The following is a 17,424-nucleotide window of genomic DNA, read 5'->3' as shown; positions in this document are numbered from 1 at the left end:
GTGACAGGGACGCAAAGCCAACCACTTCTGCGGGAGAGAAGGGATGGGCTCCGGGATTCTGACCTGCCTGTATATGGCCACCTTGTCTTTTGGGGACCCTGGAGCCACACTTGTGAAATGCTGCCCTAGGGGCGTGAACTGAGTGGAATGGAAACCATTCTCCATCATCTCCCCACCTGAGCAAGAACTTCTTGCTCCCCTATTTAAGTGAGAGAAAGTGAATCATCTCGTAACCAGACAGCCCCTAGAGCGGACATAACTTCCACCTCTTTGCTCCGCTGCTTTCATCAGTGATAAATTAGGAACCCGCCACTTTGATGCACTTCTCAAAACATGCTCTTGCCAATGGCTTCAGAAGAGGTTCAACCACTGTCAGGCTGCAAACATTCGCTACCTGAGATATGATTAACGGACTCTTTCCACACATGTCTTATTGCAGCCCCAGTTGACTTAGTAGATAAATTGTCTCTTATGCGTGTGGGAATGAATTATCTGCATGTTTGGCGGGGGCTGCTGTTGTACTGCTGAAAACTGTTCAAATGTATAACCCAGTTTGTTTTCTTTCTACAGCCTAGAAAGGCAAGCAGACTGAATTATTGGCAAATAATTCACTTCTAACACCAGGGATATTCCGGGAACATATCTTTCTATTTTCTTTCTATGATAAATTACATCACACCATGTAAAGCAGGCCTCCCAAAGGCTGGTTGAGAAAGTTAGCTATGGATTTTTTTGGTGAGCACCAGAATAACTGGGACATGGGAAGCAGAAAGATACTGAGCAGAAAGATCCACTGGCTGACCAATGTCAGCATAAACAATTCTCAGCACTAAAGAGCTTGTTTATCCTCACAATGCAGACATTGCCATAGCTTTTTAGTTTAGAAATGAATACAAGACCAGAGTGAAAGTTCTATCAGGGAAGGAATGGATGAAGGCGGCATCATTGCTTGTAAACGGTAGGTTATAAAAATGCAGTAGTGCTTTATGATAGCACATTACAACCTTCTTTATTACCTTCTGCCCTAGAACAAGGCTCTTAGAAGACAGGATAGTGAATCCATCCCCTGGCCCGTCTTCAGAGGTGGAATTTGAAGTCCCTTCTTTATCGCTGTCCTTTGGTTTGGACTGTTGGTAGAAACCAGAAGGACAGATGAGAAATCATCCAGAAAAAGCCCAAAGTGGCTTTTAAGTCTTTCCCTTGGTAACCACCCCGTTGGATATAAAAGCAAGTGGTCAGGTGTTAGGTTCTACTGTTTTTGATGGAGGGAAGCAAGGGATACCAATATGGGGAAAAAAGGATACTACAAAAAATAAAGTGTATTTAAGGGATTCTTCGGAGAAGGCAATGGCACCCCACTCCAGTACTCTTGCCTGGAAAATCCCATGGATGGAGGAGCCTGGTAGGCTGCAGTCCATGGAGTCGCTAAGAGATCGGACACGACTGAGCAACTTCACTTTCACTTTTCACTTTCATGCACTGGAGAAGGAAATGGCAACCCACTCCAGTGTTCTTGCCTGGAGAATCCTAGGGATGGCGGAGCCTGGTGGGCTGCCGTCTATGGGGTCGCACAGAGTCGGACATGACTGAAGCGACTTAGCAGTAGCAGCAGCAAGGGATTCTTATGTACCCACAGTCCTTACTCAAACCTGGACACAGGTATGTTATTCTTGCTCTTTTCAACACCTGCACGTTATGGAAGCCGGGGTCATTCACAGTACACTGTTCAATCTCCCTTCTCCCCAGGACTCCCTGGGGCACAGTGGCTGAGAAATGAACTCTTTTGTCATCTTTTTAGTCATCACAGAGGTCCAAGGAATGAAAACTTGAAACCCCCAGAGCAGTGCTATCCAACAGAACTTCCTTCCTTCATGGAAATGTTCTACCTTTATGTTGCTCGGTACTGTCAAGCATGTGAAATGTGGCTGGGGCAACCAAGGAACTGAGTTTTATATCATTTTAATTAATTTAAATTCAAATAGCCACATGTTGCTAGTAGTTGCTGTACTGGGCAGCATATGAAAAATATGACTCCATAAATGGTATCTCTGAGTTATAGCTACTTAGCATATCAGGTTATCCAAACACCTGAAATGCCAGTGGCTGAACTCGGATGACTCTCTGTGGAAGGCTAGAGATGTGTCAGCATGCCACATGGGGGAGGTGGGAAGTAGAGTTCCAGGCCAGCATCTCTCTGAAGATTTTGGTGGGGGCAGTGGAAGGGGTCCGGAAACGTGAAAACCACCATGTCTGGGGGTTGGAAATCTCTAGTAGACCCTGCATGATTATCTGAGCTGGTCTCAAAGACTCTCTACTTATTTTTTTAAGATTTTTTGGATGTAGCTAATTTTTAAATTCTTTATTGAATTTGTTACAGTATTGCTTCTGCTTTTATGTTTTGGTTTTTTGGCTTCCAGGCATGTGGGATCTTAGCTTCCCAGCCAGGGATGGGTCGAACCCACACCCCCTACAGTGGAAAGTGAAGTCTTAACCACCGGGCTGCCAAGAAGTCCCCCTTTTATTCTTTTTCACAGACATTCCTATCATTTCCTCCCCCGACCCACCGGCGGTACCAAGCTGAGGCAAGTCCCCAGTCCTTTGGAGATGCTGGCCACATCCTCCTCTTTGGATGGTTCAACGTCCCTCCTGTTCTGTGAGTGTCCGGGGCTCACAGATACCACTAGGCTTACCTTTTTGGATGTCCGTGGTTTGGCAGCCTTCGATTTCTTTCCCCCCTTCTTTCCTGACGTGGCCTTCCTTCCTCTTTTCTCTGGGGGAGGGGAGAGGATAGTTTCTGACTTGGCTTTGGTCCCTCGCTTTTTGGCCAGCAGTTCAGGGTGGATTCTGGGCAGGACGCCTCCGCTGGCGATGGTCACTCCTTTTAGCAGCTGAAGAGAGACGATGCGTGAGCTCAGACAGCAAAGAGCACGTTGGTTCTGGACTTAAAATGATTCTAAGTGTTGGCAAAGAAAGTGTTAAATCTGGTCTCTGCTTTCCAAAGAAACTGCATGATACACGATTTAACCGGTTTTTCCTGTCTCACGGGTAGGGCTTTTCTCTGTAGGTATCAAGGCAATCCACAATTTCGTTTGGAAAACAAAACAAGCAAAGTGAAATGAAAGCGTAGACAGGGTGGAACCAGGGATGTTGCCCAGAGCTCGGAAATTCCAGACATAACAGAGGATAAAGAGCTTCAGACGTAGGAGCACAGCTTGACAAAGTGGGGTTCAAAGGTTAATGCAAGGGCTAGACTCAGTTAACAACCTTCCTCACTCCTTTGATCATGCATTCCATCAGTAAAATATGTTTGACCGTGCACCTCCCAATGGATATCTGTTTACTCTAACTAATCGACATGAACGACCACACTAATACATTTTGCACATTCTATGGCAGTGCTACTCCAAGTGTGGTCTGCAACCAGGGCCCGTCCACAAGCTATTAGTTACCCATCTGTGGCAAAAGCGCTACAGAAATCATGAGGAAGTGTCTAATAAGTTGATAGAGTTATTGTTTATCTATCGGATCTAGTAACAACAAAATTGTAGCTGTTTGTATATTTTTGTCTTTTAATTTTTCTAGTAATTACTTTTTATTTTATTTTTGGAAATTATCAGTTCATGTTGGATTGGAAATAGGAACTGATTCTTAGCCACAAACAGGTTGAAAAAATAAGACCAGAAAATAAATATAAATGAAAGTTCTTATACTATCCACCCGCTACCTTGCACAACTTCGGTGGGGGGATGAAGGTGGGAATTTACTTGATTTTGGAATCAGTTTTAAAGTATAAAGGGTTAGTTTTGATAATAGAAAGAAGGACACTTCTGCCCTCCTCAGAATAAATCATCAACAAAGTTTGGGTGAAGAACCTGTAAAGAGAAGAACACGTGTGTACCACACCTCCCCTAGCAACACACAGAGCTTGCTTTTAAAGAGGAAGCGAAGCTCTGGCAAGATTCAAAATATATAATGGAGTCTATTCCAGAGACAATTTTATTTTGAATCTCAATCCTATACTATCTGAATGTTTCAGTGTAGATGTGACTGGGCACTATAGCAGGAAGGATTTCTAACCAGCTGGGTCCACAAGCAGTAGTGTTTGGCAAATCCATTTGGTGGCTGGTGTCAATGCTTCAGACGTACCTGGTTGAGCTCCTCGTCATTGGCAACAGCCAGCAGGATGTGTCTCGGGGCTATCCGGGCCTTCTTGTTGTCCCTTGCTGCATTCCCAGCCAATTCTAGAATTTCCGCTGAAATTTTAAGGGAGTGTTAATAGGCAATCATGGAATGGGGTCTGAGCTTTCCAAAGCTTTTCTTTGGAAATGGTCTTTGAGTTTGATCACTTTTACTCATTTGCGATTTTTATGTCTGGGACTGGAAAGAAATCCAGAAAACTGAAAAGTACTCAGGTCACAGACATGTAAGATGTTTTAGAAAGGCCTGATATATGATCCTGTGGCAAAGTCTTCTAGCTGTCCCTGGACATTAATTCTCCCCCATCTTTCTTAGCGGTAGACCTCTGATTTTTTGCTGAGCCCATAATCACAGGAATGAAGACAGTATTCCAATCTCCCTTGTTGATAAATGTGGTCATGTGACAAAGATCTGGCCAATGAGAGGCAAGCAGTCGTGTTGCATGGTACTTCTGGGAAGTATGCGTCAATGAAAGGACAGTGCTCTTCTTCCCTCTTTACTGGCAGACTGAGGACACGATGGCTGGAATTTGAGCAGCCACCTTTGTCCAAGAGTAAGAAGTGTGGATTACAGAGCAACAAGATAGAAAGAACCAGAATCTCTTATGACTGTGGAGCCTCCTTGTCTTCTACAGACTTCTTTTGTATGAGAGAAAAAGAAACTCTCTTGTTTAAGCCATGTTCAGCAGAAGTTAACCCTTATTAAAACATAACCCTAATATAAAACCCGAGTTTCTTTCACTGTGCAGCCATTTCCGAGGAGAGCTGAGACCCCTTTCAGAATCTCCTTCCTCTTCACTTGATGCCCTCGGTCTCTTACGTCCTAAAGGAAAGTGGATAGAAAGAACTGATTCATACTCACGGGGTGAAGAACTACTTAACCTAAAAGGTGAACTCCTAAGGGGAATACCTTCGAGACCTAGGAAGGGAGGTTTGTTGGGCCCCAGGGGTTTTTCACATATCCCTCAGGACCTAACCATGGCTCTGACTTTAGCAAACATATCATTTGATAAATGTGAAAAAGCTTAAAGAAAAGAATATTCCTAAAAGTATTTCACATACTATCAAAATTTTGGAGTCAATAAAATTTTTTTTAAATCCATAGAATTGGTTTATATTCTTGAATGCTTTCTCCTTCCACCTTTGTTTTATTATTATTTTTTTTTCTTTCTCAATTTTAGAAGAATGTTTAGCTAAATCAAATCTGTCTGCCTTCAAAAGTATGAATGAGCCTGTTAAAAAAAATTCCTTCCCTAGAAAGAATTCCTTCCCTAGAGAAAGAGGCAAAGTGCCAATGTGTCATATGTGGAGGTGGGGGGAATTGCATGTGCATGAATGTGTTGTATGTATGTGTGCAGGTGTGTGTGTACGTGTGTGTGTTGAGGGGATTTGCTGGTACAATGACATATATACTAAGCCCTAAAATTAACAGACAATTTTGCATGAGTCTATACAATCAACCTAATTTCAAATAAATCAACACATGCAATTGCCATCATTCATAAAATCTATGGCAATAAAATAAAAACTTGGCATAAATACGCCATATTAACGAAGCAAATGTGATTAACAAAAAATTAGAATAAAATAAGCATTAGAGTTAAATATTTATATGGCATTTCCATAATGAAAAGCGCTAAATCACTGCAAATTCATTCTCACAACATCTTTTCCAGGTTATTAAGCAAGGAATATGGTGTTTACCAACAGTTCATTTACACAGTCATGGCATTTTCTGAATCAAAGATTGAGACACCATGGTTGAAAAATATGAGCAGGCTTGTTGGGAAAGGAACACAAGAGCATTTGAAATGAATGCCATATTAGATATCTAATCTGGTTTGCTGCCTTCAAATTGTTGCGCAACTTATCTTTCTTTTAAAAAGGGTACCCAACGGGGCTTCCCTGGTGGCTCAGTGGTAAAGAATCTTTCTGCCAACGCAGGAGACTCTAGTTCGAACCTGGTCAGGGAAGATTCCACGTGCCGCGGAGCAACTAAGCCCGTGCGCCACAACTCTTAAGCCTGGGCTCTAGAGCCCGAGAACCACAACTATTGAGCTCGTGTGCTACCACCACTGAAGCTCGAGTGCCCTAGAGCCTGCGCTCCAAAACAAGAGAAGCCACAATGAGAAGCCCGCGCACTGCAAAGAAGAGTAGTTCCTGCTCCCCACAACTCGAGAAAAGCCCACTCGGAAGACTCAGCACAGCCAAAAAAATCAATCAATCAATCAAATTATACAAAAGGAAACCCATCTAAAGAGGTGTCATCGTAAAGTCTTCACAATAGGCTTGTGTTATGACTCTAGGTTGAAATGTATAGTACCCCACTGAGCGCAATTAAAAGGACTTTCCTATACCTGCTGACCCTAGGGGCCCCGAACCTGGGAGGAAGGAACACTCCACTCACCCCTTTGTCCAGATGGGTGGAAACGCGCCTCTGAGTTTTAAGCTTCTGAACAGGTGAATTTCTTTTAGCATCATGGACTGTAACTGTCCTGCCTCTGTCACAAGCATTTAGAGGAAGCAGTTAAGGATCCTCTCCAGGCTTCATCAAATTAACCCTCAGTATGAGAGGCCGGGCTAATGGGAAGCTTGCAGCCTTCAGGAAGCCCCTGAAGGCCAGGTGATTTTCAGCTTGACAGACAGATGCAAAGACTGGATTCTCAAAGGGAAAATCTGCCCTCATCGCACACGGCCACAGGAAGAGGCTAAAGGCAGCAATTTGTTAGAAGGCGCAGTGCAGGCCCACAGGTGAGGCTGGCCCGTGTACAGCTGGGCTCTTGGACTAACTCTTCCGAAATAATTTATAGGAAGGAAAAGCTTGATTGTGTGCTCAAGTGCAAAAGCAGAGGTAGAATTTTTTCTCTTTAAAGAGAAAAAAAGAATACACAGCAGAAAATCTAGACCTAGAAGTTCTTTTCTCTGTTGGATGTTTAGCCTAAATGTTCCTTGGGCCAGATTTCACCATTTAAATGTTTGAAATAATGTTAATCATTATTAATATCTTCAAATGTTGTTATGACAAATATATTCATGTCAACTATAAAAGTTTGCTACACTCCAGAGTGATTTTATTGATCTTGGGAACACAAGTATCCTTGTGTGAACGGGCAATCAATAGAAAAACTGAATTTATATGGCACACAATGTTTCACTGCAAATTTTGTAGGAAGATCATAATTTGTTAAGTGGTGGAGACTTCCATGGAAGTCTGGAAATTACTACAGCAAATCTCTCACTTCTCGCAAGTCACACTTCCAGTCGCAGTAACCATCTGTAATACAACTGAGTATCTGATAGTAAAAAGAATGATTTCTTAGCCAAAAAGGATGCAGGAAAGCTCATTACGCACATTATTCTTGGAAGAGCCCGTATCCTCTCATTCTGGACACAATCTAAACCCACAATGGGCAGCTCAGCTCACAGGAGATGGGAAATACCACAGTACATCTGAGACAGAACGCAGGACTGTCTCCTGCCCTTGCCTCCGCATGTTTGTCCACCTGCCCACCAGGTGGCGGTGTCCCTGGGCCCGGTCTGGGTGCTCTGCTCTGCTCAGGCTGTGCAGTCTTCTCGGGAAACCTCATTCAGTCACAGCGCCCACTTCCATCCTCCTTCCCATGTCACCAGATCTGTACCTCCAGCCCTGCCATGATGTCACCTGGGTGTTCTGCAGGTCAATAAAACTCACCACATCCCCAAATCGAAAGCATTCCCAGAAACAGGCTCTTCCATCACCCCTGGGACTGGCAGTTCCATCCACGCACAGACCTGGAATCATTCTCCATCCCTACCTCTCTTGACTTGGCCTCATCAGTCTTACACATCTTTTCTTCTCTTCTCCAAACTTATTGCCATTACCTGAGTTAAAGCTCTCTTCTCCTCCAGCCCAGATAACTGTCGTGGCTGCCTAAGTGGTTTTCCTGTCCCCGGTTTTGTCTTCCTCTAGACCCATGCCAAAAAGGCCAGCACTGGGCGATGGCATCTTGTGCAAATTAGAAAAAGATGCCCCTTCCTCAAGATGCTGGACTTCCCTGCTTTTGTTAGGACAAGACGCTTTACTGCCATCTGCTGGAAATGTTCATAATAAGTTACAGTTCTTTGAGGTCTATGATGAGAATGCTACTACCTTAAATGTATGTCCTTGTGCAGTGTACAACCACAGGTGTGATCCTGGCTGCCAAAGTGATCTTTTCAAAACCCAAATGTAAAAACTAAAAAATCAATAGATTAAAAAAAACGTTTGGTGTTAAATCAGTTCAGCCACTTAGTTGTGTCAGACTCTTTGCGACCCCATGGACTGCAGCATGCCAGGCTTTCCTGTCCATCACCAACTCCCGGAGCTTGTATAAACTCATGTCCATTGAGTCAGTGATGCCATCCAACGACTTCATCCTCTGTCATCCCCTCCTGCTGCCTTCAGTGTTTTCCATTATCAGGGTCTTTTCTAATGATCAGTTCTTCATATCAGGTGGCCAAAGTATCAGTCCTTCCAACGAATATTCAGGCATGATTTCCTTTAGGATGGACTGGTTGGAGCTACTTGCAGTCCAAGGGACTCTCAAGCGTCTTCTCCAACACCACAGTTCAAAAGCAACAATTCTTTGGTGCTCAGCAATGGCACCCCACTCCAGTACTCTTGCCTGGAAAACCCCATGGACAGAGGAGCCTAGTAGGCTGCAGTCCATGGAGTCGCCAAAAGTCGGACACAACTGAGCAACTTCTTTCACTTTTCACTTTCATGCACTGGAGAAGGAAATGGCAACCCACTCCAGTGTTCTTGCCTGGAGAATCCCAGGGACGGCAGAACCTTGTGGGCTGCCGTCTATGGGGTAGCAAAGAGTCAGACACGACAAGCAACTTAGCAGCAGCAGCAGCAGCTTTCTTTATAGTCCAACTCACATCCATACATGACTACTGGAAAAACCATAGCTTTGAGTAGATGGACCTTTGTTGGCAAAGTAATGTCTCTCCTTTTTAATAAGCTGTCTAGGTTGGTCATAGCTTTTCTTCCAAGGAGCAAGCATCTTCTAATTTCATGGCTGCAGTCACCATCTGCAGTGATTTTGGAGCCCAAGAAAATAAAGTCTCTCACTGTTTCCATTGTTTCCCCATCTATTTGCCATGAAGTGATGGGACCGGATGCCATGATCTTCATTTTTTAAATGTTGAATTTTAAGCCAGCTGTTTCACTCTCCTCTTTCACTTTCATCAAGAGACTCTTTAGTCCTTTGCTTTCTGCCATAAGGGTGGTGTCATCTGTGTATCTGAGGTTATTGATATTTCTCCCAGCAATCTTGATTCCAGCTTGTGTTTCATCCAGCCCAGCATTTTGCATGATGTACTCTGCATATAAGTTAAATAAGCAGGGTGACAATATACAGCTTTGACATACTCCTTTCCCGATTTGGAACCAGTCCGTTGTTCCATGTCTGGTTCTAACTGTTGTTTCTTGACCTGCATACAAATTTCTCAGGAGGCAGGTAAGGTGGTCTGGTATGTCCATCTCTTGAAGAATTTTCCAGTTTGTTGTGACCCACACAGTCAAAGGCTTTGATGTAGTCAATAAAGATGTTTTTCTTGAATTCTCTTGCTTTTTCTATGATCCAGTGGATGTTGGTAATTTGATCTCTGGTTCCTCTGCCTTTTCTAAATCCAGCTTGAACATCTGGAAGTTCTCGGTTCATGTACTGTTGAAGCCTGACTTGGAGAATTTTGAGCATCACTTTGCTAGCGTGTGAGATGAGTGCAATCGTGTGGTAGTTTGAACATTCTTTTGCATTGCCTTTCTTTTGGACTGGGTTGAAAGCTGACCTTTCCCAGTCCTGTGGCCACTGCTGAGTTTTCCAAAGTTGCTGGCATATTGAGTTCAGCATTTTAACAGCATCATTGTTTAGGATTTGAAATAGCTCAACTGTGATTCCATCACCTCCACTAGCTTTGTTCGTAGTGATGTTTCCTAAGGCCCACTTGACTTCATATTCCAGTATGGCTGGCTCTAGGTGAGTGATCACACCATCGTGGTTATCTGGTCATTAAGATCTTTTTTGTATAGTTCTTCCATGTATTCTTAATACCTTCTGCTTCTGTTAGGTCCATACCGTTTCTGTCCTTTATTGTGCTCATCTTTGCATGAAATGTTCCCTTGGTATCTCTAATTTTCTTGAAGAGATCTCTAGTCTTTCCCATTCTATTGTTATCCTCTATTTCTTTGCATTGATCACTGAGGAAGGCTTTCTTATCTCTCCTGCTATGAATTAAATTTACCCATTGGTGTTAAATGGATAGACCCAATTGTCTGGAAATGATGTGTAAATGATAGGTTTCTCAGTTACATGAAAATTTCATGAAGTGCTCTCAAATTCAACCTTGTTTTGTTTTTCTTTGTCCATGCTGCGTGGCATGTGGGATCTTAGTTCTCCACCAGGGATTGAACTCATGCTCTCTGCAGTGGAAGCATGGAGTCGTAACTACTGAACTGCCCGGGAAGTCACTCAACCCTGTTTTAAGGCCTATTTGTCCAGTCAATTAAAAATACCTTACAGAACATTTTCTCACCATAAAATGATTATAAATTACTCATTCTCAATATCTCAGATTTACATGATAACTATTGCTGATGGATACAAAATTCTCTTCCAGAATTTGGGCTTGCTTTTTCAGTCCATTTCCCTCACTTACATCAGAGATGTAAACCGGGCCAGCATTTACAGATTGATAAACTGAACTATGAATGTGATGTCCATTCTCGGAGGCTGGTGGATGTTTCTAGATGAGCAGTCCAACATGTACCTGCTGCCGGAGTGTGCAATCTCCCCCAGAGGTTTGGACCAGAAATGGCGTATGGCTCTAAAGTCATGATGTGTGAACCTGGGGTTGGCCAGGCAGCCAGTCCAGAGAAATCGGGCAAGGCCAACTGCTATTTCTCCCCAAGCGCCTGAAAATTTGTGCAATCTTTTTTTTTTTGGCTAAGTAGCACCCACTCTTTTGTTTTTTTTTTTCCATTTGGTGTAGATTTTATTTTTATGTGTTAAATATTTAAATTTTTAATAGATTTTATTAAATTGGAGGATCTGCTCCAGGAAAAATTAAAATGGACTTTAAAATATGGATAATTTCTTGGTACAGTTTTACTTAATAGAAAGAATGGTTCATGAATTTCATAGATTTGTGAAAAATGACTTTGCATTTTTACATGCTATTTTTAAAAATTTTATTTATTTTTAATTGAAGGATAATTGCTTTACAATGTTGTTAGTTTTTATCATACATCAACATGAATCAGTCATGGGTATACATGTCCCTTCCCTCTTGAACCTCCCTCCCTCCCACCCCACCCCCCTCATCCCATCCATCTAGGTTGTCCCAGAGCACCAAGCTGAGTTCCCTGCGCTAACAGCAACTCTTTCCCATTAACTATCTATTTTACACCTGGTAATGTATATATGCCAGTGCTACTCTCTCAGTTCACCCTACCCTCTCCTTCCCTTGCTGTGTCCAGAGTCTGTTCTCTAAGCCTGTGTCTCTACTCCTGCTCTGCAAATAGGTTCATCAGCACCTTTTTCTAGATTCCATACATATGTGTTAATATACAGTATTTGTTTTTCTCTTTCTAACTTACTTCACTCTGTATAACAGGCTCTGGGTTCATCTGCCTCACTAGAACTGACTCAAATTTGTTCCTTTTTATGGCCAAGTAATATTCCATTATATATACGTACCACAACTTCTTTATCCATTCATCTGTCTATGGACATCTAGGTTGCTTCCATGTCCTGGCTATTGTAAATAGTACTGCAATGAACATTGGGGTACATGTGTGTTTTTCAATTATAGTTTTTCCAGGGTATATTGCTGGGTCATATGATAGTTTTATTACTAGTTTTTTAAGTATCTTCATACTGTTCTTCATACTGGCTGTATCAATTTGCATTCCCACCAATTTACATGCTATTTTTAAAACCCTTTTCTTTAAAAAATTTTTATTGAAGTATAGTTGATACTGCTGTACAGCAAAGTAACTCAGTTATACATACATATATGTACATTCTTTGTGTGTGTGTGTGTTCATTTACTTTAATAACACTACATTTACCATGTTATCACCATGGAATGTAAATTCAAGTTAGACAAGAGAATGTCACAAGTACAGCAAAGCATTCTGTGATATACCAAAGTTTGTATAATGTCTGACCAAACCAGCCTGCCCATCTATCACTTCCATTATAGGCATTTTATTTAGTTGATGATTCTTTTGGAGAAAATAAACATACTGCACACATTTAAAAAGTGTTTTTCATTTACCTTTGCATTTGTTTCAAAATAACATTAAAATTATTCTAATATAACAGCAGCAAAATATAATTCTGCAATTACAGAAGAGCTAAAAGGGATCTACAATTTAAGTTATTCTCATGTTTACAACTATGATTCTAAAATAAATACTATTCCAAAGTGGCTCTGTTACCAGCTTTTTGGGTTTGGTTTAAAGACACACACAGACTTGCAGGGAGGTTTATAACGTTGCATTCCATGCACTGTTCTGAAAGGGTTCCTTAAGAGCCAACCAGCCCTTAAAACAGAACTCAGTCCACAAGGCAGTCAGAAAGTTAAATTAACTGGGGTAAATAGGATTCCTACATTACATCAAAAGCATATGATATTCTGCAGCAACTGGGAACATTTTCAGGATTAGCATGTTGTCTTCTTTAGAACTAATTTCAATAGAAGAGCTTAAGAAGGTGGACAGGTACCGCTATCCAGTGTATTTAAAAGTGACATGTTTCTTTTGTGCTGATCTGACTCCCCTGAATGACCTAGCTAGTGAACTAGTCACCAGTAACTTGGTCACCACGCAAATCAAGCCTGCAAGAAAGGAAGCCAATTTTCAAATCACCATGCTCTTGTCTGACCCAAACAATTTATTTTCAATATAAACATATGAGCTCAATACGAGATGTCTAACTAAAGCAAGCACCACCAACAAGACCAAGACGGCGTCTCCTCTTCTAGGGTTTAGCTTTGCCCAGAATTCTTGATACAGGGAATAGCTCATACCAAAAGTCATTGCTCCCACAACAAAGTCTTGGGTTGCCACATGCAGGTGATCAGGTGAACAGACATTTTAGTATTTCCCCTGCTTTTCAATCTATATAATCCATATGCAACAATTGCTGCAAAACCTGCCATTCCAATGGTGACAAATGGTGCCTCTCTAGCTTTTAGGGTAAGTTTAGATCCCTGATCTTCATCAAATGAAGAACGAGAAACATCTGTGTTGCTTGACATAGTGACCGAAGAATCTTCAGACAACTACAAGACGTTTCAGGTTCCTATTGGCTTCTTGTACATTCTTTTTCACATTCTTTCCCATTATGGATATTGAAGGGCCCCAGTATGCCACCTCCTGCCTTCAGTGCCTTCCCCTGGCATGAGTGTGCAAAATGTGCACATTCTCACGTGGCCCTCTCTTCACTCTCTTTTCTCCGCAACCTGACAATTAACCCATCTGAGTCTATCCAGCTCCTACTAATTACTCATCATGGCTGCCCATCAGAATCTTTTGGGGAAATTAAAAAAAATTCTGATGCCCAGGATTATCCCAGAATCTTTGGGAGTAAGATCCAGGCATCAGGATTTTAAATCAATCAATTTGTTAAAAAACCAGGATTGAGAACCTGATTTAGGTCTTTACGGCCCTTGCTTGATATTCGGCAGCCTCCCCCTACTTCCCAAAGCTCCTCTAGCTTCCCTGCCCACAGGCATGCCATCTTATTGTGTAGTTTTTTGGTTTTGTTTTTTAGCTGCACCAGGTTTTAATTGTAGTATGTGGGATCTTTAGTTGAGGCATGTGGGATCTAGTTCCCTGACTAGGAATTGAACTCGAGCTCTCTGCATTAGGAGTGTAGAGTCTTAACCACTGGACCATGAGAGAAGTCCCTTTTTTTGTTGTGTTTAATGTTCGTTGGTCCTGCTAGAATGTAAACCCAGGACCACATCTGTTTGTCTTCCTTCGTATTTTCAAGGCCTGATCCAAAGGAGAAACTCAGTCAATATTGTCATGAATGTTGAAGGTCATTTCAAGGGTGACGGGAGACTTTCACACTTTCAACTCCTTTCCCTCAGTTCAGTTCAGTTCAGTCGCTCAGTCGTGTCCGACTCTTTGTGATCCCATGAATCACAGCACGCCAGGCCTCCCTGTCCGTCACCAACTCCCAGAGTTCACCCAGACTCACGTCCATTGAGTCAGTGATGTCATCCAACCATCTCATCCTCTGTCGTCCCCTTCTCCTCCTGCCCCCAATCCCTCCCAGCATCAGAGTCTTTTCCAATGAGTCAACTCTTTGCATGAGGTGGCCAAAGTACTGGAGTTTCAGCTTTAGCATCATTCCTTCCAAAGAAATCCCAGGGCTGATCTCCTTCAGAATGGACTGGTTGGATCTCCTTGCAGTCCAAGGGACTCTCAAGAGTCTTCTCCAATACCACAGTTCAAAAGCATCAATTCTTCAGTGCTCAGCCTTCTTCACAGTCCAACTCTCACATCCATACATGACCACAGGAAAAACCATAGCCTTGACTAGACGAACCTCTGTTGGCAAAGTAATGTCTCTGCTTTTGAATATGCTATCTAGGTTGGTCATAACTTTCCTTCCAAGGAGTAAGCGTCTTTTCATTTCATGGCTGCAGTCACCATCTGCAGTGATTTTGGAGCCCCAAAAAATAAAGTCTGACACTGTTTCCATGTTTCCCCATCTATTTCCCATGAAGTGATGGGACCGGATGCCATGATCTTCGTTTTCTGAATGTTGAGCTTTAAGCCAGCTTTTTCACTCTCCACTTTCACTTTCATCAAAAGGCTTTTTAGTTCCTCTTCACTTTCTGCCATAAGGGTGGTGTCATCTGCATATCTGAGGTTACTGATATTTCTCCCGGCAATCTTGATTCCAGCTTGTGCTTCTTCCAGCCCAGCGTTTCTCATGATGTACTCTGCATATAAGTTAAATAAGCAGGGTGACAATACACAGCCTTGACGTACTCCTTTTCCTATTTGGAAGCAGTCTGTTGTTCCATGTCCAGTTCTAACTGTTGCTTCCTGACCTGCATACAAATTTCTCAAGAGGCAGATCAGGTGGTCTGGTATTCCCATCCTTGCTGCTGCTAAGTCGCTTCAGTCATGTATGACTCTGTGCGACCCCATAGACGGCAGCCCACCAGGCTTACCCGTCCCTAGGATTCTCCAGGCAAGAACACTGGAGTGGGTTGCCATTTCCTTCTCCAATGCATGAAAGTGAAAAGTGAAAGTGAAGTCGCTCAGTCGTGTCAGACTCCAGCGACCCCATGGACTGCAGCCTACCAGGCTTCTCCGTCCATGGGATCTTCCAGGCAAAAGTACTGGAGTTGGGTGCCATTGCCTTCTCCAATTCCCATCCCTAAAGAAAGTCAATTCATGCCCCTCTCCCAAACAAAACAAAACAACAGCTAACAGAATCCTCCTTTTACTTATTCACCAATGGCCTGCAGTAATGATTCATTCCTTTGGCTTAAACTCCTTGTCTCATTAAAATGCAATACAACCGCCAAATAAACCACCTTTATGGAATTAGTCATTACACTTTACCCTGAATGATTTCATCAGCTCTTCATAGAACAGAAATGAGAAGGATAAGCATCTATTGAGTGCATCCTATGCACCAGACATTTTACATACATTGTGGCTCATTAATAGAGTTAAATGAGCTTAGCTCTGAAAATACCCAAAGATCAGAGAGGTTAAGGAATTAGTCCAAGGTAACAGAGCCGGTAAATTGAGAAACCAGATTTAAACTGACATCTAAACCCCTGCTCTCAACTCCAGCCTGAGTTTGGAGAGGAGGAAAAAGCACAAAAGGAAGGGATGGAAAGGACACAGAGAAGCCAGAAGACCTGCTTCATCTTCTGCATTTGACCCAGGACAGCCGGAGGCTGGCCCTGGGAAGGAGTGTTATTGGAAACACCATCCTTCCGGGTGCTCCTCCTCCTGTCTCTCACACTTCATGTCCAACCTGTCAGCAGATCCTGTTGACTCTGCCTTCGAAACCCCCCAGTACTCTGATCCCTCCACAGAAGCTTCACCGGCAGCCCCCTAGCCTCGCATCTCTAACCTGGATCTCTGCAGGTAACTAACTTCCTTCCATTTTCCCTCCTTCGGCCTTGTATCCCTCTGCCTGCAAGCTCAGATTGCTCCACCTCTGCTCAAACCCTTCATGACAAGTTCTTCTTCCCCGACCAGCCACCGTCCCTCGGGCCTCCTTTACATTTCAAGCCCCTCCCTCAGCCCCAGCCTTCCGTCCCCACTGCTGCTTCTCAGACACGCCTAGCACCTGCTTCCCTCTGCCCCGAGGGCCCACCCCACATGCCCCTTCCTGGCCTCCTTCAGGTGCCAGCTCCCTCAGTGGGCCTCCTTTCAGCTCCCAGCTTCCTGGAACAGCCTCACTCCTTTCCTGCTTTATTCATCCCGGAGCACGAATCACCATCTGATAGAGCACACACATTTCACTCATTTGTTGACTCATTTCTCTCTCCAGAATGCTCTCTGCTCCAAGGCAGGGACTCCTGTCTGCCTTGGTCTCTGCTGTATCCTCAGCATCTAGAACCACACCTGGCATATAGTAGGTGCTCAATAAATGTCTGTTGAGTGAATGAAGGACTATGAGAAAATGGGTGATGTTCTACTTTGAGAGACACCATCAGTCTTCACAGATGTGGTGTCTCAAAGTCCAGAGTGTGACATTCAGACTATAATATGCATTGCTATGGGGTCTCGTGGAAGTAAGCCAAAATAAATGAAAAATCATATAAACAGCCCAATGCTATTACCAGGAAAAAGTCTAAGGACTTACTGTGTGCACTGACAGGTAGAGGCTTGGCCAATATTTGTTGAATGAGTGGAGAGGAAGACATAAGCTTTCTCATCAAACACATGTGAACCAAAGAAGAGTGTCTCTGGTGATTGAAAAGGCCAAATTTTGTTTTATTATGCACAGTTTAGGCTTTGGCTAAGAGGAGTCACAGGAAGTACTAATTATCTTGATTATACAAACATTATAATGGGGCAGTGTATTGAAGTAGAAAATGCATGGCTTGGATTGAAGAACCTCAGGGAACCCTGGCTCCTGCTTGGAGGCTATGGCATCTCTGGGTTACTCAGGGTCTTCCTGCATCAGTGGGTGATACGGACCTGATAGGTTGT

General features: G+C 43.0%; 1 protein-coding gene and 1 pseudogene across 2 annotated transcripts in view; both read right to left on the bottom strand.

Moving 5' to 3' along the window:
* Positions 1–17,424, bottom strand: part of MACROH2A2 (macroH2A.2 histone) — a 52,993-nt gene that overhangs the window by 12,593 nt on the left and 22,976 nt on the right. For both annotated transcript variants that reach the window (XM_070782288.1, XM_019954061.2), the window contains exons 3-5: positions 4,147–4,253; positions 2,691–2,888; positions 1,017–1,127 (exon numbers count right to left, since the gene is read on the bottom strand). In XM_070782288.1, the coding sequence (XP_070638389.1) occupies positions 1,017–1,127; positions 2,691–2,888; positions 4,147–4,253 (416 nt within the window). The remainder of the gene's footprint in view (positions 1–1,016; positions 1,128–2,690; positions 2,889–4,146; positions 4,254–17,424) is intronic.
* Positions 11,566–14,459, bottom strand: LOC139180376 (HIG1 domain family member 1A, mitochondrial pseudogene; annotated as a pseudogene).

The sequence above is a fragment of the Bos indicus genome, chromosome 28, assembly GCF_029378745.1.
Source record: "Bos indicus isolate NIAB-ARS_2022 breed Sahiwal x Tharparkar chromosome 28, NIAB-ARS_B.indTharparkar_mat_pri_1.0, whole genome shotgun sequence".
In the NCBI taxonomy this organism is placed as follows: domain Eukaryota; kingdom Metazoa; phylum Chordata; class Mammalia; order Artiodactyla; family Bovidae; genus Bos; species Bos indicus.
This window is presented reverse-complemented; position numbering and strand designations above follow the sequence as displayed.